Source organism: Ambystoma mexicanum, chromosome 2q (genome assembly GCF_040938575.1).
Source record: "Ambystoma mexicanum isolate Mex_15411 chromosome 2q, UKY_AmexF1_1, whole genome shotgun sequence".
Lineage (NCBI taxonomy): Eukaryota > Metazoa > Chordata > Amphibia > Caudata > Ambystomatidae > Ambystoma > Ambystoma mexicanum.
In genome coordinates this window covers 408,914,680-408,938,756 of record NC_090924.1, presented here as the reverse complement: position 1 = coordinate 408,938,756, position 24,077 = coordinate 408,914,680, and the positions used below count along the sequence as shown (strand labels likewise).

The window sequence follows — 24,077 nt, the reverse complement described above, 5'->3', positions numbered from 1 at the left end:
CTCCTGGTGGGGCATGGATAGGATCAGCAGCAGCCTCCACGATGAAAACTCTAGTGGTCCGGTCACTGAGGAAAGAGTGTATCCATGCGGTGGTATTCAGAGAGAAGTGGAAATGCTGGCTTCGGTGCTGACAGATGGGGCTGTGGTCGACACAGTCGAAGGCAGCAGAGAAGTCTAGTAGTGGAATAATGCCTAGGCGGCCTGAGTCCCTGGTGGTATCTATTTGTTTTTTTAGGTCCAGGAGAGTTGTTTCTGTACTATGTTTGGGGCGGAAGCCTGATTGCCTCCTTCCAAGCCGATGATTGAGCTCTAGGTAGTGTTGTACTTGTGTGTAGGCTACTCGGTCTAGTATCTTGAGGGGAAAGGGGACCGTTGTGATGGGATGGTAGTTGGTAGGAATGGAAGGGTCGAGCAATGATTTTTTATAGTAGTGGGTTTAAGTGCTGATTTAATGTTGATTGGGACTTCATTGGTTAGGAAAGAGGCATTGACGAAATGTGTGATAATAGGTGACAAAGTGAGCGCACAGAATGTCACTTTATGTGCCAGGCAGGAGTCACCTTTGCAACTTGATGGTTTTAGTGCAAGGATGGTGGCAAGCACTTCCTCTTGTGTGACTTTGTTGAACTTGAACAGGGCAATAGTAGAGCGCAGGGCCATCAAAGGGGGGTAGAATGTGGTTGGGGTGGGTGCGTTAGTTGCAAGGCTGGCTTTCTTTGCACTCATTTTCAGTTGCAGGGAAGTGATGTTGTGTGCTAGGGCATCTTGTATGGTAGTACATCAAATATCGCAGGCTCTCTCAGGATAGTAAAAAGATATTTATTTTGTTGGAGCCTGCATTGCTGATGCGATCATTAAACAAGTTAGTTTTGGGGGAATCGACAGCAGCCTTGTAGTTGTGTGAGGCAGTGGGGAGGGCGTTGTAGTTGCTAGGAGAGGGCTTCTTTTAGCAGAGATGTTCAAGGGCTCTTTTGTTCCTACACAGAGATAAGGTCCTCATTGAACCAGTGGTCTGTCTTGAGAGGTTTATGTGTTTTCGCATGGCCAGGTGTGTGAATGTCAATGGCAATGTGCAGACAGTCATGATACTGGTTAGCCATATTGTGGGGGTCAAGTTACAGCATGTGAAGCCTGATTCCAGTGTAGCCATCAGGGTGGCCTTTAGAACCTCATGCGATTTTTTTTTCCTGTTATTTCTGACAAATATGGGACTCAACTTGGAAGTCTGAGTGGTGATGGGAGAAGTGGTGACTCATTTGAAAAGGATCAAGTAGTGGTCTGACCACGGGATTTCATTGATGGCAGTGAGGTCTGCTGTAACATTAGCTGTGAGAAGCCAATCAAGTATATGACCTTTGATGTGTATAGGGGAGACTATTTGTTGTGGCTTTGGAGTCTGAAATGTCATTATATCCCAGGTTAATATTGCCTAAGATAATGAATTTGGTGGCAGGTTTGAAGAGGGGCATGACCAGAAAGGGATGTCGAAGTTGGGATGATTGGCATTGTTAGCTTGCCGATAGATCAGGTGGATATTAATGGTGGTCTTCAGGTTGGTTGACAGTTTTAGTAGGATGATTTCAGACCCAGGAGTGGTGGGAATGGGTCAGGCTCTGAAATGTAGGGAGCTTTTGGCTATGAGTGCCACTCCACTTCCTATGGCATTCAGGTGGTCATCCATCAGGATGGTGTAGTTGGGTGGGATGGCCCAGGACAGGAGAGTACCCAAGGTGTCATGGAGCTGAGATTCCGTGGTGGCTAGGAAGTCAAGTTGGTGTTCAAGTACAAGGTCATGCATAGCTCTAGCATGGGCTCCCAATGATCGTATGTTCAGCAGAGCACCTTTGAGGCAGTTAGGTTGTTCAGTCAATGGCTGTTGAGGGGCCTGTGGCATTTGAAAGATAGGGGGGTGGTGGGGAGGGTGTTATGTGAAGAGGACTTGTGGGGGTCTACTGTACCCAGACAATTTATTTGTTGATAGGGGAATGTGGAAGATAGGCTGTTCTGGCTATAAATCTGGTAAGCCATGAGTCACCGAAACATGGCTGGGTTTCTCCTAGGTATGCAAGAGGTGGGTGTGCTAGGTCGGGGTGGGTGTTATTTTTAAGGCTAGTAGGAATGGTGTCGGACAGGGAAGTAAAGATGTACATGAGCAGGGCGGGGTGATAGTTTGGTTGTTAGTGGGATCTTTATGGTTGAGGAAATTGAAGGGGGAAGACAAGATGGTGTGGTAAGCGGGGTGTGGCACAGCTCTCGCGGGTAGAGTGCAGGGGAGTGTAGCTTGGGATGGTGAAGCATAGCTGTTCCGTTTCTTGGAGCATGTACGTTGGTCGGGGGCTTATGCCTCCTCATTCTCCTCGACCTTTCTGCTACATTCGACACCATCAACCACTGCCTCCTCCACTCCCTCCTCGCTAACAGGAAGGGATTCTCTGGTACTGTCTTGATTTATTTTACCTCTCAGGCAGTCAGCAGGCCATCCAGATGAACATGTTGCATTTTAACCGATTCCCAGTCTCCTGCATGGTCCCCCAAGGCTCCACACTCTCACCAATCCTTTTTAATCTTTACACATATCCTCTGGACACACTCCTAAAAGACTTGGATGTCGCCTTTCACCAATCACAGATAATACTAGGTTGTACATGAGAGTAAAAAGCCTACAGGACATCAGTAGTTTCCGTGATTATATAACTATCATCCAATCTTGGAGGTTGACTGTCTACCTCAAACTTAACCCATCGAAGACCGAATTCAGCCTCATTTGTCCCCCTGCTGAACAATAACTTGTTAAACAATGGCTCAGTAATATGCGCGTAGAAGGATTTGACCTGCAGCTCTCGGATTCAGCTAAATCATTAGGCTTCACCTCTGACAGCAGCCTCTCCTTCCAGACACGCATAGCCAAGAAGGCCCAAATGGCATGGCTCCAAATCACCACTCTTCCAAAATCAAACCCTTCATCCCTCCATAAAACATCTGGACTGTAGTGTAGGCGCTTGTGGTCTCACATTTCAATGAGGGAAATGCTCTCCAGTTAGGGCTCCCAGGTGCTCGATTGGCTCCCCTAAAAGCAGCTCAGCACACTGCAGCAGATCTTTTTATGGGTGCGCAGAAATTCAACTAAATCACCCCATCCTACTCAAACTACATTTACTTCCTCAACAAGCCATGATACTGTTCAAGACTGCCTGTATCATCTACAAAACGGTCATGAGTAGCACACCAGTGTACATAGTGGCTAATCTCCACTTATCTTGTGGCACACAATTCTCATCCAGCAAATTGGTCAGCCGACAGGAACTCATCCACAAAGAGAGCACCCACAAGAAGTCCTTCTCTTGCCAGACATCAACCCTGTGGAACTCGATCCCGGGATCAGATTGGAATGACTACACAATTCTCTGGTTTTACAAATCTCTCAAAACGTGGCTTTTTCAACAGCACCTGACCAAGGACTAATCCCAATGGATGCACAAACTGCATCTCACAGTACTGCTCTCCTGTTAAAAGATGCCAGTCCATACGTTAGCTACCCACACCCTGTACAGCATTCTTCTGCTCTCGAGCAAGGTTCGCTCTTTAAACAATAAAATAAAAATAAGCCGTGTTGAATACATGAGCACTACTAAAGGCCTGGACGTAATGGGACATGAGGATACTGTGTTGTTCCTATGAATGTGGCAGCTGAATACGATTTAGCAAGGTATTCCCAGTCTTTACATGCCACACATACCAGGATAAAATCTATTGGATTTTGTTTGGCCTGATGTGCTCTGCAGAATCCCTAGGGCACGTGGAACAACATTGGACACATGTACTGTATGTTCTAAAGCATCCACAATACAGAAACACCCTCAAAGAATAGAACATCTCCCAACGATGCCTGTTCCAACCTCACATGTTGACTTAAAGAGGAAACAAAACCACATTACATATACACATTGAATAAATTAGGGCTTTCCATCAAAACACAAATATTAAAGACCCAGTTACACGTTGAACAAAGCATTAGAAAGAAAGGTGTTTTGTGGGAATTAACTGAACCAGATGCATCCCACAAGCAAATAATGACATGCACAGCAACAGCAGAGGGCACATTCATAGGACACTGGTTTAACATCAGTGACATCACTTCCTGTGATGTTATAATGATCAATAGCCATTGTCATTTTCAGGGATGGCAAGGGGGAGACGTTCCTTCCACTATTCCTTGCATTTTGATGTCCCTGTGCAGGGGTTGGCCATCATGGGCATGGCTGTACCCCCAACACATTCCTATCACTCTCATGAAATTGTAACTTAATGTAGAAATGGCACAGGCACTTGCCGTTTCCAGATGTTTGAATACATTTTCTGATGCGTGTTAATGTGTCACATGTATGCCTGGAAATGTCTTTGTGGCACAACCCCATGGGAGTTTACATTATTCCTCAATTTGAATAGCTTTTTTCCTGGGACTCTTATAAGTGTCCTTGTTTACTGGGTAGAGACATCGCCTTTCAGGTATATAGTTATTATAGCTGTACCTGTAATTTATGCGACATTGTAATGTCCAGGAGAGTCAAGTTTGCGGCCAAAATGGAAAGGTAACATAATGGTAAGGTTTGACTTACTAGGTGCCGCACAACCTGCAGGGAAAGCATGTTGCCATCAGAACCCTTAAATGCAGAGCTCTGTGCAGGTCTATGCAAATAGGAGAAGCATACTCGTCCTTGGCACTTAAGGGGTAAGAGCTTTTTCCATGTCACCACTAATAACCTCCTACAGTGGAATTTTAACACAGGTGGTTACACGATATCTACATGGCAAGTGTTACTGGGACCAGAATTCGGGATACCCAAAGATGCAGGGGTGTTGCTAGGCCTGGAAAAGATCTGGGACTATGCCAATGTTGGGACTGTCGCGACTCAGGGCTAGCTAGCCTTTTGGCTGTAGACCCAGAGCGACTATTTGAGGCTACAACCAAGAGACCCAGAGCTATATCCCCATCAGCCCCCACCTAGCAATGCCTCTGCAAAGACGTTTCCAGTTCAATATGGTGGCTGCCTTTAATAAGAACCACAACAATCATGCCTGTGATCCACTGGATCACAAGCAGGAGTCAGGGCTTCAGAAGAAAAACAACATCAAAGTTTCCTCAGCAACAGAATGTGGTGAACAGAACCTCTTAAGAATGGAAGCTCCAATGCACTCACCTCACAGCGGCAACCTTCTGCATATGCCCCGCGCAGGCCCACTACTTGCTCACTTGAGAGCTCGCTCCAAGGCTTGATGTAGTTGCAACTATTCAGCTCCACACTGCCAGGTCCAATGTTACCTGTATGTTGTTAATCAAAAAAGAACCTTTATTAAAAAAAAGACTTTATTGACATGTATTTTGTTGATAGCAAGGATTGAATGCAATGACTTAGATGTGAAACAGCTTTTCATTTTTTTAAACCTTTGCTAGGGGCAGTTTGCCAGGCCTTGGTACGCCTGTTTGACTAAGCTTTTTGCCTGGTGTTTATCACAAGAAGAAAATGCCAGCTATGTTTCTTCTGCCCATAGGCAAGGACAGGTTGCACCATTTGCTGCATGCAAATTGTGGGAGGACAACAGTATCAGCAACAATTAAAAAATCGATGGCTTCATTTTTGGTGGTTGCAGAGATCAATCAAATATGGACACTTATGGGACCTGTAAAACTAAATACAGTAGGGCAAGATGTTGGACTTCGTTAAACCCTCGGTAGTAATCCTTAATCAGGCAGAACCCCAGCATATTTCATGTAGGCAGCAAATAACGCCTGCGTTATTTCTAGGGAATAGCATCATCAGAAAATACCGCCGAATTACAAGGTGCAGAATCACCTTTAAAATCAACCAGTTTCTACCTTCAGAACACAGGTCGTGGTAAAAACTTGTAAAATGTCTCCAGAACTTTTGTAAAGTTGTTTCCTGTACAGACGTAAGTGCTTGTTCTATAGGAAATGGTGTGTCCATGGATACATTGGAAGGGGTGAAAAGGTGGGCCTCTATGATGCTCACCTTCTCACCACCTCCCTAATGTAATGCATAAAAAGGTCCAAATTGGACATTTTGCCCATTGGTAAAAATGTTAAGTAGTGGTCTCAGCCAATACCACACACAATCTATTTCCACTCTCCAAATGAAGGTTGAAATGGTTCAAAAAAATAAAAGAAAACATATTCGAAGTAGATTTTCTGAAATACCACACAGAAGATTTTCGGGAAATCCGCTACTGTTACCGCGTATATAGTGGTATTATTGTAACTGGTTGGATACTTCAGATAACCACATACAGTAATGGTAATTACCGCAGCTGGGAATCCCCCTAAAACATAACCTCACACTGTAATGAAGCCCTTTGTTTCATGGTACATAATGTTCCAACATTTCTATTTTATTTCTGTCGTTTCTTTTCGGTAAACCTAGCCCCATTTAAATACTAAAATCTGGCTGCTAGTCAGTTCCATTTACTAGTCCTGGACAAATTTATTCTCTGAAACACTGAATTACCTGTGACATCATTTCTGACCAGTCCATCCCGACCAGCGGGATTAATAACCTCAGCAATGGATGGGAAGACTAGGCGAGGTAGGGGTACCAGATATTTGACACTCAAAGTTTAGCAATGAATTATTAAAGCTCTAGGCTACTCAGGATGAATAACTTCAGTAAGGAATGGGAAGACTAGGCGAGGTAGGGGTACCAGATATTTGACAGTCAAAGTTTAGAGATTAATTATTAAAGCTCTAGGCTACTTGTTTTAGAATGGAGCCTGCAATCCCCTCAGAATAGCGTAATCTATTTATCTAAGAAATAAGATTGTGAGTCAACATTTTTGGTAAAATCTAGGTATGCATCTTTTACATTTTAAATAGTCTGGCGAGTCTAAGGGCGGTGTTGGTGCCGTGATTGACTTTGCTTCCATTCATTTTCATGAGCTGCCACTGCTTGTGAGTGAGCTGCTGTGAGGGCGCACCCCCAGAAGGGACATCTCCTGCAGCATTACCCTGTAGAGGCAAAGCCCAGCAAGGCTAAGGGCGGTGTTGGTTCTGCCGGTGATCACGCCGGAGGGGGGCATCTGTCCTATATCCAACAGTGTGACCAAGGATGCTACGGTAAAGGGCACTGTTTTGGGGGAACTGGGTGAATTTTAATTAGCGCGTCAGGACTGCCAGCGATGTTCCAGGCTTGCCGCGTTGAGAGCTTTTTCTGTCTGGAGAGTGCCAGCTCTGTAGGCGGAAGGCAACCTGGACAAGCAGAGACTTTCTTATTGGATACAGAAGAAGTTGAAGACCTTGCTATTTAGATAGGACCTCTCCCGTATCTCGAGGAATGTATTTTTACCTGGCTGTTATCTGGACTTTTCTTTGGATTACCCTTGGTATTTCTGTTTGTTTGTCTCGTGCCATTAAGTCTTCGGGCCACATGGCGCACGTTATGAATATATTTAAGTAAAGTTTTGCGAGTGCCTTTTTTCCTCCAGTCTAACGGCAGCGGCATCCAAGTGTCAGCTATTAGCTATAAGATACAAGCCACGCCTTGCGATGGACCAAAATGACCATAGTTAAAGGCCAGAGCCAGCTAAGAATAGTGTAGTGGGAAAACATTTACTTCGATTTTTAAATCTATTTCTACTACTGTTGACACGGCCTGTTAAGGAGATCAACCTCTTCTGAATTGAGCACCCTGATCCACATGGCTTCCACCAAACAGTGATGGGAGGAGTGGGAGGGGGAGACAGGCTATGGATGCTGCCTGAGTGCTCAAGCATCCCCCGCACTCCGTGCTCAAGCATCCCCCACACTCCATGCTGTTATTTTGTTACACTATTACACTATTAGTTTTACATTCTAAAACCTTTTGGTTTTTGGTTCAAAGATTTTTAAAATAAATCATTTTACCAGACATTATATAGAGACTTTTAGAAACCAAGGAGTCTTTTTCTTGCACAACAATTTTATGAACAATCTTATGAACAATCATAAACTCTAATTGTGAATTTTGTAACTATATTAACTTGTGCTGAAAGAGCGATAACTTGACCAGTTAGAGGATTGCACTAATTATTGTGCATTTGTTAGTGGTGTATTTAGGTTGTTTGTACCCTCTGAAGGAAATATTTGAAGGGTTTGATATTACCAAGATATAGCTTTGCTTGAAGTATTGGAACATTATATCGTTTTAATCTGTTTGAATATGCTCGAGTGTGTTTATATATCAATAGGAATAAGCACTTTACATTGTGTACTTAGCACCTTACATTGATTAAGCACCTTAAGCACTAGAGGACTGCAGCACTTTAATAGTTACAATTTCTCAGCGAGGTAGCAACCTAACAGTTAAGAGGTGGGGGTGTTTTTTTCCTGAACAACAATAATTCCCTTATCTCATTGTTTAGGTGGAAGTTGAAGTTCTGCTCTTCCCTTGGTGACTGGAGATTGTGAGTCTGCAATTATGAAAAGCCTCAAATAGCAGCAACGTAGTATTATAGATTAGAGACCTTGTTGAGGTTTATATAGTAATTAACCATAACATAGGAGGTGAACCTAAGCATTGATACGCAATCCTGATTATTGACACAGAGGAGTGATGAATTAGCATTAAAGACGGTGAAGGGCAAAGTTAATTCTACTGTCTCACCAGAAATTGGACGAAAAAGAGGTTACAAACTCTTTGAGCCTATTAATGAAGTGAATGAACTCATTTCGGAAATCAAAGGTTTCTTGCGTGACATAGATGGGGGGGCAAGAGCCATTGAAACTAACTGTGCAGTCCTGGGTGAGGGTGTAAACGCAATAGGTGTGATAGAGGTAGTAGGCGAGGCTAGTTCTGTCTCTAGCCACCAAAGAATCCTGAGCTCAAGATGCGCGAGGAGACTGGGTAGTGAGGCCCCATTAAATATTTTTCTAGTGGAGAACATCACGGTACAAGAGGGGGGAAAACATCTTATCCCTGTACATAGTTCCAAATCCTTCGGTTCCCCTACTACCACTATGGTGGAAGTAAACAGTCAACTAGATAAAGTAATGGGAAACGCACAAACAGATGAATCTGATAGACCTAACTTCCAATGACCTAGAGGGGGATTGTATGATGGGCCAAGATGTAAGTTTGGTCAAGTTGACAAGTTTGACAAATTCTATAGAGCCATTAGGATCTGTCATAATCACACCTGAAATTCCACTGCAAAATAGATATTCTCCACTGCTGGCAGAGGACTCCAGGGAAGTGATGCAGTAGAATGCAAACCCAAATGTGCTGAAAATTAAAGATATTGCTAATGGTGAATCCTCTAACATGAGGGATATCACTGAGGGTAAATGTAATTCCAACAAAGTACCGCCTACGACTAGAATGGGAATACAAAATAACAAGAAAAAGTTGACATTGAACTCTGAACTAGTGCAAGGGACATTGGCCCGTGGGCGCAAATGTAACCTAAGTATTCACTTAAGGGGAAATAATGTGTGAGGTTAGGAACTCAAAGAAATGGTGGCCCATTTAACCAACATAGCCACCGAACAGGGGAAGCACTTATCTAGGATACACAATGCATATATTCATCAACCCCCCGACCGCCCGTTATTCCAGCCGGGCAGGCTGTGAAGCAATGCAAGGACAAAGGGTCCTCCTTGACACAGTACCAGCACAAGGCAAATTGTTTCACAAAGGAGAGAGTGAGAACCAACAAGCACCTCACTGAGAAACAGAAAAGGACGTCACAATGGTAGAACAAGCATAATTCCCAGACATGTCAAAACAGGCCAAACCGAAGAGGAAAAGATTAGACAAACAAAAAATTGGAATCCCTTGGAATGAACTGATACAGAAACAAAAGGAAAACACCTAGAGTTGGTTTGGGTAATTGAGACATACACATTTATTTTTTATTTTTTAAAAAGCAAAAGTTTGTATTTATTTACGCTACATGTTAAAATAAAAAAAATAAAAAAAGGAGAGAGTGTTGACCCAAGCCAAAGCTGTAAGGGTGTGGAAAACCCCTGCTTGGGCAACATCAATAACAGACACTATTAATAAGCATGAGCCTACACACCCGCCAAGATGTTTTGGCAATGGCAGATATGATAAATTGCCCAACCCAAGTCGATTTAGTCCCATGATCGTTGCCAGCCAACAAGGTGGGACAGAAAGTGGCGCATATGTCTACATGTTTCATGTTCTCAAACTAAGACTGGGATCATACAAGAATAGAGAGATGCTAATTAATAAGAGCATGCATTGGGTATATCATGCTAGAGGATGTACCTCTGTTATAAGAGAGGACATTATCACATGTGACAGAGGGACTATGCCCAATGGACAGTGACTTTAGTCAATTGACATTGAAAGGTAAGCTACTGGTTGAGGGTCTATTAACAATTGAAGCTATCCCCCTCCTGGAACACTGATCTCGCTGAGACTTTTTGACCCTACAAGGAATCCCTTGACAACTGCGGATTGAAGCTATGTGTAGCTTCTCACCAATGGGTGAGGAAATAGTAGAAGCAAATTGACAGGTCCCTCCTCCCCCAGCACTGACGCCCCGATTAAATCCACAGGAATAAGGGTGCTGTCTTGCAATGTTGCTGGGATAGAAAGGCAACTGGCAGAACCGGATTGGATGGCCTTTATCTGTAGTAGTAAGATCATATGTATCCAGGAAACCTGGGCTTTATCACCGGTTGAGGTACAATGTTTCAAGGCATTCAATATCCCAGCGACTAAGGGTGTTAGAGGAAGACCATGGGGCAGGGGTTTATTAACCCTAATAGCAGTAGACTCTGGGTGGGAAACAGAGATGAGTGATCAGAGTACTCAAGACTTGCAATTGGTAATTATTAAAAACAAGGAAGGGCACACTTTATGTGTGTTCAATTTGTTCAACAGGCCCTATGGGACTAACCCCTTGGGACCCCTAACACTCCTGCAGGAACTAAATATTAGCCAGGACCACATGACAAATGGGAAGCTCCATATTACAGTCAGGGGTGATTTCATCCTACAGTTTGAACCCCTAAAAGAACAGGAGGGTCTATGAAATGAGGTTGACCTGGAGTGGAATATCCCTGCCTTAGAGGGTAGTTATCCATCATGGGCCCACACACATGCTTTAGATTCAGGCTGAATACTGCAAGGGCTTAATCTAAGATCATAAAATGGTAGATGTAGTGGCCATCACCCTAGTAGGAATACATTTTTTGGGTCTGACTGTTTTTCAAGTATCAATTTCATTCTTGTATTGATGAGCGATTGGGAACTTGTTGAGCAGTTTACGGTTATTGATCATAGAGAAAGGACCATAAACCCATCTTGTTGTTAGTGAGACTAAATGGTGGGTTCTGTGAAATGCCTCTGCCAACTGTACCGATCACGATTACCAGGAACGCCAGGCATGTTATTAAATGGGACAAACTAGAGGCGACTGGGCCTAAACACACTATCTACCAAAGGGTCCTGACAAGCATCGAGCGTATTTGTGGTGGGGACCTAAACAGCAGAGAGGTCCTGGCGGAGTTTGATCGCCTGGTTGTTGACATTTACCCCCTTTTCACTAGACCTGCAAATGTGATAAAGAGGAAAGGGGTGGCTAAGAATGTTTGGTTTGATGACGAGTGCAGTTCAGCCAAGAGAGCTCTGTCAGAGGACCTCATAATCGAAGGCAGAGCAAATAGTTATGTTTCTGCACAACTAATTATGAGAACATAATTCGGAAGAAAAAGGTGGAAAGTTGCGAAGCTTAAATGGGATTACCTTCTAGAGGCAGCTTGTAGGAAAGACTCAAAGATATTATGGGCACAGGCTTCTGACAAGAAGGGGATCAATGATTGAGGGGACTTGTGAAAAATGTACAGTGTCAACTGAATATAATAGCCCAACAATCACATTGGCAGAAGTTAAAAGGTCCATCTTGAACTCCAAAAGTCTGAAAGCTCTGGGCCCGGACAGGATACCAGTCGATTTGTTGAAAGATGAGCAAGATGTTTGGTCACCCATTTGAATGAAATTGTTTCTATCAGTGGTTGAACTTAACAAAGTCCCTGACTCAGAGCGAACGACTGACATTGTGCCAGTGTACAAAAAAGGTGGGAGGGAGAAGCCTGGTAATTTCAGGACTACCTTCCTACTTAATGCCACCAGAAAATATTTGCTAAGATTGTTTTAAAGCAGATTCAGGAGTGGCTGACCTCGAAAAAACTCATCTCTCATCTTCAGGGTCAGTTTCAGCAAGGGACAGGTACTATTGATCAATGTTTTCACCTGTCCCTTGTTTTACAAAAATACACAGTACTAAAGAGGATGAGGGTGTATGCAGTCTTCGTAGACCTCCAGACCACCTTCGACTGTGTTCTCAAAGACCAGTTGTGACAGATTATATTGAAGCGGGGGGTGCCTACCAAACTGGTAGGAGTAATGAGCCAGCTTTATTTACAACAACAAGGCGGTGCTGAGGTGGGCTTTTGGTGGAGAAACACAGTTTAGGGTGGACAGGGGCCTGCAGCAAGGCTGTGTCTTTGCCCCGCTCCTGTTCTGCCTTTACATTAATGGGGTGATTTTGAAAATGACGACGAGATGTCAGGATGGCAGGCTTGATCCTCGATGCCAGGCACTGAAACCTTTCCACCATAATTTTTTGCCAACGATGCAGGACCTGAATTATGGGGGTATACTAACTGCCAGAAACTGGGGATTGTGGAGAACAAGTTTTTAAAATATTATTGAGGCTCCCAAGAGATTTTCCAAATGCCGCTTTGTTGATGGAATGTGGCCTGGAACGATAGATACCCAGATAGTCTGGAAACCTGTATTTAATTGGATATGACTATGGGTAATGCCAGAGCTTGAGAAATATTGAGAAGCTTTTATAAACTTACTTAGTTATCAAAGAGGATCTTCAATCCCATGGGTGAAACATGTAAAGCATCATCTAAGTGTATTAGGATTGAGTGGCATGTGGCAGACGCCAGAGAACTTACCACACAGTATTAAAGAGAAGGTGAAATCTGCTTTTAAACAGGCTTCGCATGAATCTCTTGTAAACTCCTGTTTAGGTCGAAGGATGTGACAGGAATACATATCTTTGAAAACAGAACAAGGAGCTGAAAAAATATTTAGACCTGATCTCGCCAGCGTATACACTCACTGTTAATGGAGGTCTGGACACGTACTCTCAGGACTGTGAAATTCACCTGTGGTTGGAAAGTCAGTAATTCGGAACCCTGCCCGCTGTGTGACGCATCTTCAGAGACAATCATGCATATGATGTTATTCTGTGATCGATACAAGGACTTGAGAAGGCTGTACTTATTGCCGTTGTTTAAGAGAGCTCATGTTAATCATGCCATGGGAGCTTTAGCCTTATGTCAATCAGCTGTATCAATCAACGACACATTTTGTGGCAAGATTTATTTATCGAGCCTGGTCATGTAGAAATTCTTTGATTGAGGAACTGAACCATATCTGACCCTCAATATATCTTTTTTTTATAACTTGTTAGTTATTTATCTGCATTTTTATCTTTTGGAATATTGTTGTGTTTATGTATGGAATGTGTACCCTGGATGTCATGTATACTTATTAATTGATACTTTGTTGGATTTTGTATGCTAAAGGTATAGTGCTGAATAAAGCTAAATTATGATGATGATTTTCCTATGTAGAAGAACATATAAGTATCTCTCACAAATGGTCAAATTTATTATAACACATGTCTGGCAGATTAACTGCTTTTTTTACCCTCTGTTTGTTTTTATATGGGAATAGGGGTATTATTCGGTTGAAGACCTATTTAAAATCAACATGCATATAAAATTGAATGGCCACTATGGCTATAACACACTGTGGCTATAACAAATTTGGTAGAGCACATATAAAAGATAACTATATCACTGTAAATGGAAGCAATCACTCAATGAAGGGCAAGCACTGCAATAAAACCACTCGATATTGGACATAAATAAACCATTATTGACCAGATCCACCATGGGGCGATACGAGAGGGGATATGCAAAACTATGATTGAAGCAGGGAAGGGTCAAGAAAAGACACAAAGGGGTAGGGAAAGTGAGGTGATCCAGAAGGAGGGAAATTCACCTACTCTGAAGCTGCATTTGGATCCCCACCCTTTGTTGTGGTTACCTGGAAGCACCGTAGAACAAGAAGAGGACATTTGAGTCCATCTGCTATCACATGCTAGATAAATACTACAAATATTAACATCAATATGCCCTCCGCTCTTCTGAACCGCTGTAAATAGCAGCTGCCACTGAGTAGTGGATAAATCTGTGCCCCACAAATCACTCTACTCCAGGTGCTTTTCCAGAAATCGCTCCATTCACAGCACAGTGAAAATGTGGAGCACAACAGACGGTGTACAAGAATGTACTCTGCCTTTCACCCTCCCTTTTTGCACTCTACTGTACAGATTGAGTTAACACTGCCTGGCATGTGCACATGGCAGCAGCGTTTACAATGGATTCATATGGAGTTCACCTGCTTTTTGCTGGTGCAAAAGGGTGGACTCCATAGGATTCCGCAGCATATGTGCCAGCATAAAAATCCATACCAGCACAAATGCTATAGTATGTATAGCAAAGAGGAAGGGATAACAATACATACAAATGGGAAGCTATGTTAATGGAAGGCATAAAACCTGCACGCATGGCTTTTACGCATTCCATTTATGTTACGCCCTGCACCAAAATGAGCTCCTGTGTACACATGTTTTTACAATATGTAATAAATGAGAGTTGGCAGTCACCTTCTTTCTCTAGTTGACTCGACTTGACTCGAAGAATGGGACGCTGCTATGAATGCAGAACAGAGATTCTGTTTGAGCAAGACTTATTATATTCGAAATTGATATTTTAAAGAGCATCATGAGATTTGTAGTGCCAAAAAAGGGTGTGTAAGTACTAGTAGAGAATGTCACCAAGCATAGGAAATCCTGAAGACGAGGGTTGGCAGGGACACAGATCTTTAAGGAGCTGCTTTGCTGCCGTTTATCGAAACATATGTTGACAAAATTGTATGCTGTCAATTAATTATGAAGTTGTATGTTCATGCTTCATTGATTAAGCTATATATTACAACTGTATGAAATAATTGCCTGTGCATATTGTAGTGTACACTATTACCTATCCTATTGTTGACACTCATTACATAAATATAATAAAATGGTCTTTCTTTTACCCACTAGAGAAGGATGTTTCACTACATGAGTCCAGAATAAACTGTAGAAATATGTTGATGGAGAATTATTTTGTTTGAAAAGTGGCTACTGGCCATGCAAAAGGCAGTTGCCAGTGCACCACTGTTGTTTGCCTTAATTGGTGCATGGTTGCCACTGGCCATGGCCAAAGAACATGGTCTTTTATTACTACAGGTGTGTAAGATAATGCATAAACAACTTGAAATTCAGAGAAAACCCTTAATTGAGAGACCCTTAAGTTGAAACAATGAAATGCAACAAAAGCCAAAAAATTCTGCAGGTTGGAAGTAACGCCACATTAACTCTGAGTCCCCTGTTGATGTCATATATAATTTCATCTATGATGTCATTGGTGATTCCATCTGTGATATCACTGTAGAGGAGCAGGCAGGTACCTCTTCTCTAGTCCCCGTCCCTTCACCACCGTCCTATTGGAGTAGCAGACTAAGAGCTACAATTGCGAATTCATGCACAAGTTTATGTGACATGTCCATACTGTGTTAATTGTACGAAAGACGATATGGACTCAGACAGCCATTCAGAAGACACCCTCATGTTGAGGCAATGGAAGGAAGTTACCAAGAAGGATGTCCATTGCCGATGTGCCAGAATGCAGATATGGGAATCATGAACAAACTCAAAGAAAAGGTTGACGACCGTAATATAATGCCTAAGCTCAAACGATATGAAAAATCTTAAAACTGACGATGTAACAGAAGCATTAAGAGAAACATGTACCATGTAAGTTATTGTAAGAATAAGAAGAAGAATTAACTTGTTGACCAATAACTGTAAATAGGCTGTAACGCAAGGTAGATAAAGCATATAGAAGCTTGCTAAAAAGAAGTGTGTGTATATATATATATATATATATATATATATATATATATATATATATATATATATATACACACTTTTAGGACGGCCATTGGAAGAAAATGGACGATGGCCCATGTTAACGAATCAACCTAGCTACCTCAAAATGCAAACCTAGGATTGTAAATTGAAGAATTAATGAAGAAGCTTTTTCCGTGTGCAGAATAAGGGAGTACATTGACCAGAAGTCAAGGAAGCTACTTCGAGAGATGGGTGCAAGGCAGAAGCCGAGTTGAATGAACAGACTATGTGTGCAAAACACATTTCTGCTAAGATTAGGAGGGCAAGGACATTTGCTGATGTCAAGTATTGGACAACCACAAATGCAAAAGTATATGTGAGGAGGAGTGAACATGTTTCTAAAGTCCAGAACGGGTAATGATACCATGCTCAATGAAATCAAATAGCAGTAATTGAGGGGCTGAAATGGGCAAAACCGTGGTCTCCGAAAGAAGAACTCCAAAGGACTATTTATTAGAGCTTTGTGTTAAGACTTCCTCGTATGTCTCAGAACAGTGAGCACATTACCAGGTCAACTAGAAACAATAGACCTTGGCTAAGGATCAGGTGGATGGCATATGATGGACTAAATGGAAAAACAGAGAACAAGTTGACGCAGCTTGAACACCTAGGTTTCATTCTGTTCACATGTTGCTAGGACAAGCCGAAAGTCCAAAGTTGTATAGGGTTGCCAACCAATCAAAAAGGCCTGCCCATACTTTCATATACAATGTTGAACTTATTAGCCCGCTGCCATATGTCTCTGCTATAATCAGTATGTGACATACATAGAAGTAGCCCAGGGCGTATCCTACAGACAAGGGGCAGCCAATGACATATTAACACATATAATTCTATAAGTAGACATGTTCCCCTAATCCAATCCCTCCCTGCATTAGTTTTTTATGAAATGCCACGAAGGATGACGTCATGGATGGTGAATGTGAAAGTATATAAACTCTGTGCAAGGAGATTTAGGTGTGAATATATCGAGCATCTGCTTGATAGCTGTATTCCTCCCTGCTTTCTTTCATTGAGATGAAAGCAGTATTTTACCCTCTTTCTTTGGTCTGTCTGATTATTTGGTCTGTGATCATTACTAGTTATTCCATCTATCACAAAGAGGAAACTTGAAGTTGCTAGGGCACATCACCAATGTGCTTCTGAGCTCAGAAATTGGGCACTCAGAATTAAGTTTGCATCATTTCCAAAACCTGCAGAGTTTCATGGGTTTATTTGCGATGAATTCTTTAAACTAAACTGTCTCTTTATATACATATATCTATTAACCATAATAAATCACAAGAACAGCTACATAACAATGGCAATACCAAATCAAATTCACCGAGACTAATTTGACATGCATGCCAGTTTATACAAGATAATGACCGCACAAATGATATCAAAAGTCTGCTTGCCCCTTTGCACTATTACAACTTCCTGAAGGAAGTGTAGGACTTTCTACTTGTGTATAATCATCAGGTACAGACTGAAGGGCAATAGGGCAATGCCTGAAGTGCCAGCCAAAGATTCTGTTACGGGCCAGTTTTTCTGGTGAGAACAGGCCACTTTTTAGACCAGAGTGGACCAGTTTCATAAGTTACGACACTAGGTTTAACAAATATAACTAAGAAAATATACTTTCAAATGCACAGTTTGCCGCATATTTTACCAAATATTTTACCAAGAATGCCCCTTGGTAGTACTCCAACAGGCTATTCTGAAAAGTAACAAATTGGAATGGGTGGGACGCTCTAAGAAAGCAACGTATGCAAATGACTAATGCTTTGCACCTGACTGTTTCTTTAATATAGAATACAAAATTAACTCTTTTTTTGCAGCCGATAAAAACAATGTAATGTTGGAGATGCAAACCGTAGTTCCCTGACTGACTTCAGTGTAACCTGGGTGGAATAGGTAAGATGGAAGAGTGGTTTTGATGTGTTTTTGGCCGCAATTTATCTGCAGGATGACAATAGCATGAGACGAGAGGTTTGCGATGCACTTGGTGAGTCCTTCTGATCACAACATTGTATATGAGAGACAAGACTGATATGTTTGCGCAACTGAAAACAAGACTGGATGAATATTTTGTGCCAGGCCAAAATCGTGGATTATGAGCATCACATGCTCCAAATCATGGCTCAGGCAAAACAGACAGTGAATTAATAATTGTGATTTTCATCAATACTTTATTGAAAAAGCTGCAAAAGCATGCTTCAGAGGCACCTAAGAGCACTCTCATGAAGGTGTCTGACAAGTAGTTTGTCATTCATGCAATGCTTGTGGCCATGAAACCACTTCTGGGCAGTAAGTAATGGCTACAAAACAGGAACACTGACACTCACAAGAGAACCTAAAATGCTCACCCTTACCACACGGAAACCCGTCATAGGGTCCACTGCTTTGGTCTCAAAATCTCCTTTGCACTGTGTTATACTGTCTTCATCCAGCAAGGAGAGGTCAAAAGGTTAGTTATTTGCTTCAGAAAGCACTACAGCAACCAAGCACGCTCTAATTACCTTATTGAAAATCAATAGTCAACCATTAAAATTCCATATAGTGACCGAGATCATTGTCAATGTCCACGGTGAAAGAGGAATAGCCATCCCTCAGGTCGCTACCTGCTCTTCATCCATCTTCACGGACCTTTATCCTTCTGGCCCACATACCGGTTACTGTGTCTAACAATTTTCTATGCTACCACAGCTTGAAAAGACCAAATCTCCAGCCTAAATATCCATGTAATTCACACTAAAATAAATAGCATTTGCAGCCTCCATTTTAAGGTGCCCGTGCAAAGGGATAAGATACACTTCCTATATCAACTGATGGTGAGCCAGCAAAATGGATATGTGTAACTAACTAAGAGTTATTTCCTTCCCTATCGAAGGTCTGGCAAAGCTAAAAAAATGATAGACAAGCAATAGCTCAACATTATCGTGACAAACGGTTCAACATTCAACAACAATTAGTACCCCGGCGAGAGACAATCAGAATGCAACAAGCATTCTGATTGGCTCTCGCCAGGTCCCTACCCGGCCGGGAATCCCTCTGTCAGGATTCCACAGCCTGCGGGGGGTGTGGCGGCCCCTCAGCCAATGAGGAGGCTCGAAGCAGGGCCATCCACGCTCCGAGCCTCCCCTCTGCTGAGAGGCTGCCTTCGCCCCCCGCCGGGGACTCAGGTAAGTCTTTTCGTTTATTTGTCCGTTCCCTGCCCTAACTCCCACCCGCCCCCCCAACTTACCTTCTTGATCCTGCGTCCCAGGCGGGGGACGGGGGAAGTCTCCAGCCGTGTGGAGACTCGGAGCGGGGCCATTCCCGCTCTATGCCTCCACACGGCTGGGGGCTTCCCTCGTCCCCCACCAGGGATGCAGGTACTTTTTTTTTTCCCCGTCCCACTCCCGCCCTCCCAACCCCACTTACCTTTTTTTTTAATCCTTTTTCGGGAGCGGACGCGCTGGGAACACAAGTGTTCCCAGCGCGTCCGCTCCCGATGGCCGCCATGGAAAGGTAAAACGGACTCCGTTTTCCCTTTCCATGGCGGTGGGCATTTTCTTGGTAATTTTTTTGTTCTGTCCCAAAACGCCACAGCGTTTCGGGACAGAAAAAAATTGCTTTTAGTACCCCGATCACGCAAATTTTGCGGGCCGGGATACTAATAGCAATAGAACCCTCGCGGCGGGGGCATTAACGACTCAGGTAATGCCCTGGGGCCTTCGGTAAGTCCCTCGCTTCGCTCGGGACTTACCTATGGGCCCCGGGGTGTTACCTGAGTCGGAAATGCCCCCGCCGCTCGGGTTCTATTGCTTAACTAGAATATGAATTGAGCATATTGTTTGACCAAGTTATCATTCAGCTGGCAAGAGGACCAGGGTCTCGTCCATAGCCCCTGTCCCAAAGAAGGGCTCTGGTGGTTGCATCCACTTCTGCATGTGTATATTCATTCCCAATCATGATATCCAGAGAGGAAGACACCAACTTCCCAGCATTACTTCCTTAATGGGGCAACTACCTTCTCAAAACTTAATTTAAAAAGAGAATAACATCAGATGGAATTGAAACCTTCTTCCAGATACATAAACACGTTTCCTACTCATATCATATAATTGTATTACAAGACCTTGAATTTCGATGTCTCATTGGCTGTTGGCATCTTCAAGAAGGAATTAAATAAAGTTGTAAATCACATTTCACACTGCCTAAATTACAGTAATGACAGTTTCATGTTTGGCTCCACATTCGCTAAAGATACACATATAGTACAAAGTATCCTGGGGCATGATCCATATGGCCTTGAAAACTCCACCTGCCATGTCCCCTCCACACTAAAGCAGTAGGACTGAAGTGACCACAAGTCCCAGAATGCATAGGGCAACATAACTGAAAATGCATTTTTGTGGTAGAGTGTCCCCTTCCCTACCCCTTAGGAATGATGCTGGGCCCAGGTAGCCACCCATGGTGGCAGAAATTGAAAGCACTTGTTAGCAAAGATTTCCCTTAGGTGCAATTTTCCCTCCATTTATGGACCCCACCAAACTTTGCACTTTTGTTTGGCTTACCTAACCTGACTTTTAACGTTGGAGCACAGCATTCAGCTGCGCTCCGCGGGGCTTTTGCTCATTTGTTAGGGGGAAACTGACACATCCCGCAGGCTGTCAGTACTGGGAAACAATGTTTTCCCTAGTCTTTGACTATGTTGCCTTTTCTTGGCAACATTTTATCTACGTGCCAAGTACCTTACAGTACCATACATTAGGGGCCTTTTGTTTTATGGCCCTAGCCACCATCTAAGGATTTGTGTGTTGTTTGTAGAAGTGTGCCTATGCTGAACTGGTGGCAGCAGTTTACTTTTAAAGTATGTTTACTTCATTTTTATAGACCATACTGCGTTTACCACGTTTGGCCCCTGACTGTGTGCTTTTGTTCTGTTGTATGGCCATTTTGTCCCTTTGCCTTCCCCCAGATCGAGAGATCCGGTGTATTCCTTATGTTGGCATGCATGCCTCCAGCGAAAAACGCATCTTTCGCGGGCTCCTGCATGTCACGTTTGCTAGTGCCCAGGAAGAGGGTTAGGACTGTCTGGTACCAATCCACACTACTGGTGTGAGTATGTCTGGTAGGCCTGAATGACTGGAACCACTATGGGCCTGGCGGGCATGCAAGAGAGGAGATCTTCCATTGGTTATCTGAGATTTTGGTGCAAAATTCCAGGTCGATCACATGAAGTTCACACCAAACTACAGAAGGAGCCAAGTATCCGGAACGAAAGAGCAGACTCGTGGAACCACCAGAGACGTGCTGGAAGGTTTGGCATCCTGACTCCACTTTTGTCCCATCGGACCCCTGCTTTTGTATCGTACCAAGAAGACCTGCAAGGGCGCTTTCACCATTTGGAGTAGTGGGACCACCTACTCTCGGAACCTCCTGCTTACCCTCGCAAACAGCCTCTTTGGAAGTGTTCCTGGGCCATCCAGCGAACTGACCAGCTCAAACCCGGGATATCGTACAGCAGCGCTGCTGTCCTGAGTTGAGACTCGAGATTCTGGGCATCGCTTACTTATGGTCCTTGGCCCTTTACCGCAAAACCCATTGGCCTAGCTTCTCTGGGTCACAATTTATCAGAGTGTGCCACGCCATGAGCATTTTAGGTCCCTGTGTCGCCCCGCTGTGGTGACTGTCACTGTAAGTGCCTGCAGACCTGCCCCAGCCTGTCCTGAGTTGTGCTGCACCGGAACTATCCTTCTCCTTTCGTTGAGAGTTGAGAAAAGGCTACTGAAAATCATCCCATCCAGCATCCACTGAGAGCCGGCGCATCCTGTAACTGCAGGGGGGGGTGGCCCTACCAGCAAAGTGGACTAGACTGGCAAAGTTTGGTCCAGATTGTGTCGAGGGTCGGTGAGTACTTGCACCACTTACCGGTGGCCCCCTGGCACATCCCTCTGTTTTTATGCACAAGAATACCTCAAAAGATTCTCACCTTAGTTGGGCCTGGTCTGCGCGGCCCAGCTATTCCCGAACTCCAAAAATTGTTCTATCTGCAGGGGTAGACCCTCCTCAAGAAGTAGGGCTTTATTCTTCATCGCCGCAACCCCCTTCCTGAACAGTTAAAACTCCCTGAAGAGAACACACTTTTCACTTTGCGTCCGACTGCGCATTATTTGCGCACTGCTGAACTTTGAGCATAAGACTCCTCACTTCTTAGGGCTGGACTGCATAAGATAGGGATTGACTTCGAAGAACTGCCTAATACGATATGTGTGTTGAACTTACCCCTTCTGCTGCAGGTTGTGGTTGTTTCCTCTTTTCATCAGCATTAGTCTAATTGCATTTTGTATATATGTTACATAGTGAAAAGCGTGTGTGGTAACAGTTTTATTAATACTGTGGGTTATTTGTGTTTAGTTATAAGGCCTATAATAAATATATTTTTGATATACATCTGTCTAAGAGTAATCTGTGGAGTTTAACTGTGTGTGCTCATTGTGAGCTTCTGTTCACTCTCACCCCTCTTGAGACTTAGGGCCTCATTACGAGTCAGGTGGTAGGGGGATACCGGGCACTGGTAAGGAGACCGTTGCCAGTAATCCCCGACCGCCCTATTCCAAGGTACCTTGGCGGGGACCGTAAGGAACGTGTGGTCGGACCACACGTCCCTTACGGGTCCCGTTAAGGGACCAGGGCGCAAATAACAGAATTGCCATTCGCAAGCCCGTTATTTGCGCCCTCCCAATTCCCATTGAGCCCTATGGGGCCTCAAATGGAGATGGGGAATGGTTGGTGCAATGGGGACTTACCGGTCCCACCAGGGTCGGACTAGACCGGTAAATCCCCATTGCACCACACCGGACTCGGTCCCGTTATTGGTGGCAGTCATGGAGCAAATAGCACCATGACTACCACCAATCTCGTAATGAGGCCCTTAGTCTTGACTGCCTGCCAAGCTACCGTAGGCTGGTCTGGTTTGTCCAGAAGGTTCCCCTGTTCCACTAAACTAGGGTGGCCTCCTAAACTTCAGCTCATCAGGTCAGAGTTTAGAAATCCATCTTAACAGCACTTCACCATACCCTGTAGCACACAGTACGGAGACATAAAAAAGGGCAAGCAAACACACTGCCGTAAGCACACATCAAATGCACCACTGGCAAGTAAAAGGCAGCACAGGCTGCAACATATACAGTAACCATTGGGATGTGCAGGGACGATTGGCGAATCCAGACTATACGGGTACTTACATATGCTGCAGTGCAGGTTGTGTAAAAGTCAGTGGCCCTCATTACGACCCTGGCGGAAATCAACCGACCGGACCGCCATAGCGTAAATAGCGTTTCCGCCATTGCACGACAGAGCAAAGTGCGGCTCATTCCGACCCATCGGGCACGAGCACCACGCCATGGCGGAAGTGCAAAGTCCGCGATGGCGGAAATGACCCCAAAACGGCCCACACCGTCGCCGTACGGCGCACTAGGTGCAATACCGCCACCCATCTTAGCGGACACCGCAGTGAGCGCCAACCGGAAAGTACGGTGACCGGAAATATACGGAAACGGAAGTAAAAGCATGGTCCCGGAACGGGAAACATTACGCCGTACACCTATAAAACCACAAATTCCACACAACCATTAAAAATACTACCCTGAGACACATCCCAACCCGTCATCCACCCTAGTGAAACCAAGAAAAATGGGAAAAGTAGCGAAGAAAGCGTGCGACCGCAAGCGGCAGGTCCACTTCTCCCGTGAGGAACTCACCGTGCTCACAGAGATCCTCCAGGAGAATGCTGCCGCCGTCTTCTCCACGCAAATGACCAGGACGGCACTTGCGAACAAGAAGGCCATATGGGCCCTGGTGGCACAGCGGGTAAGTGCGGTGGGGACCGCAACCCACAGCAATGCAGAAAGCGATGGGACGACCTGCGGATACGCGTCCGTAGCATACTTTCTGCCAACCGCAACATTGCCACAGCTACCGGGGGAGGATCG

The 24,077-nt window shown here is 44.1% G+C and overlaps 1 protein-coding gene across 2 annotated transcripts in view; it reads right to left on the bottom strand.

Annotated features, from left to right (window-relative positions):
* The window catches only part of LOC138569454 (metalloproteinase inhibitor 1-like), a 380,069-nt gene that overhangs the window by 201,797 nt on the left and 154,195 nt on the right, over positions 1-24,077 (bottom strand). For both annotated transcript variants that reach the window (XM_069647435.1, XM_069647434.1), the window contains exon 5: positions 5,199-5,320. In XM_069647435.1, the coding sequence (XP_069503536.1) occupies positions 5,199-5,320 (122 nt within the window). The remainder of the gene's footprint in view (positions 1-5,198; positions 5,321-24,077) is intronic.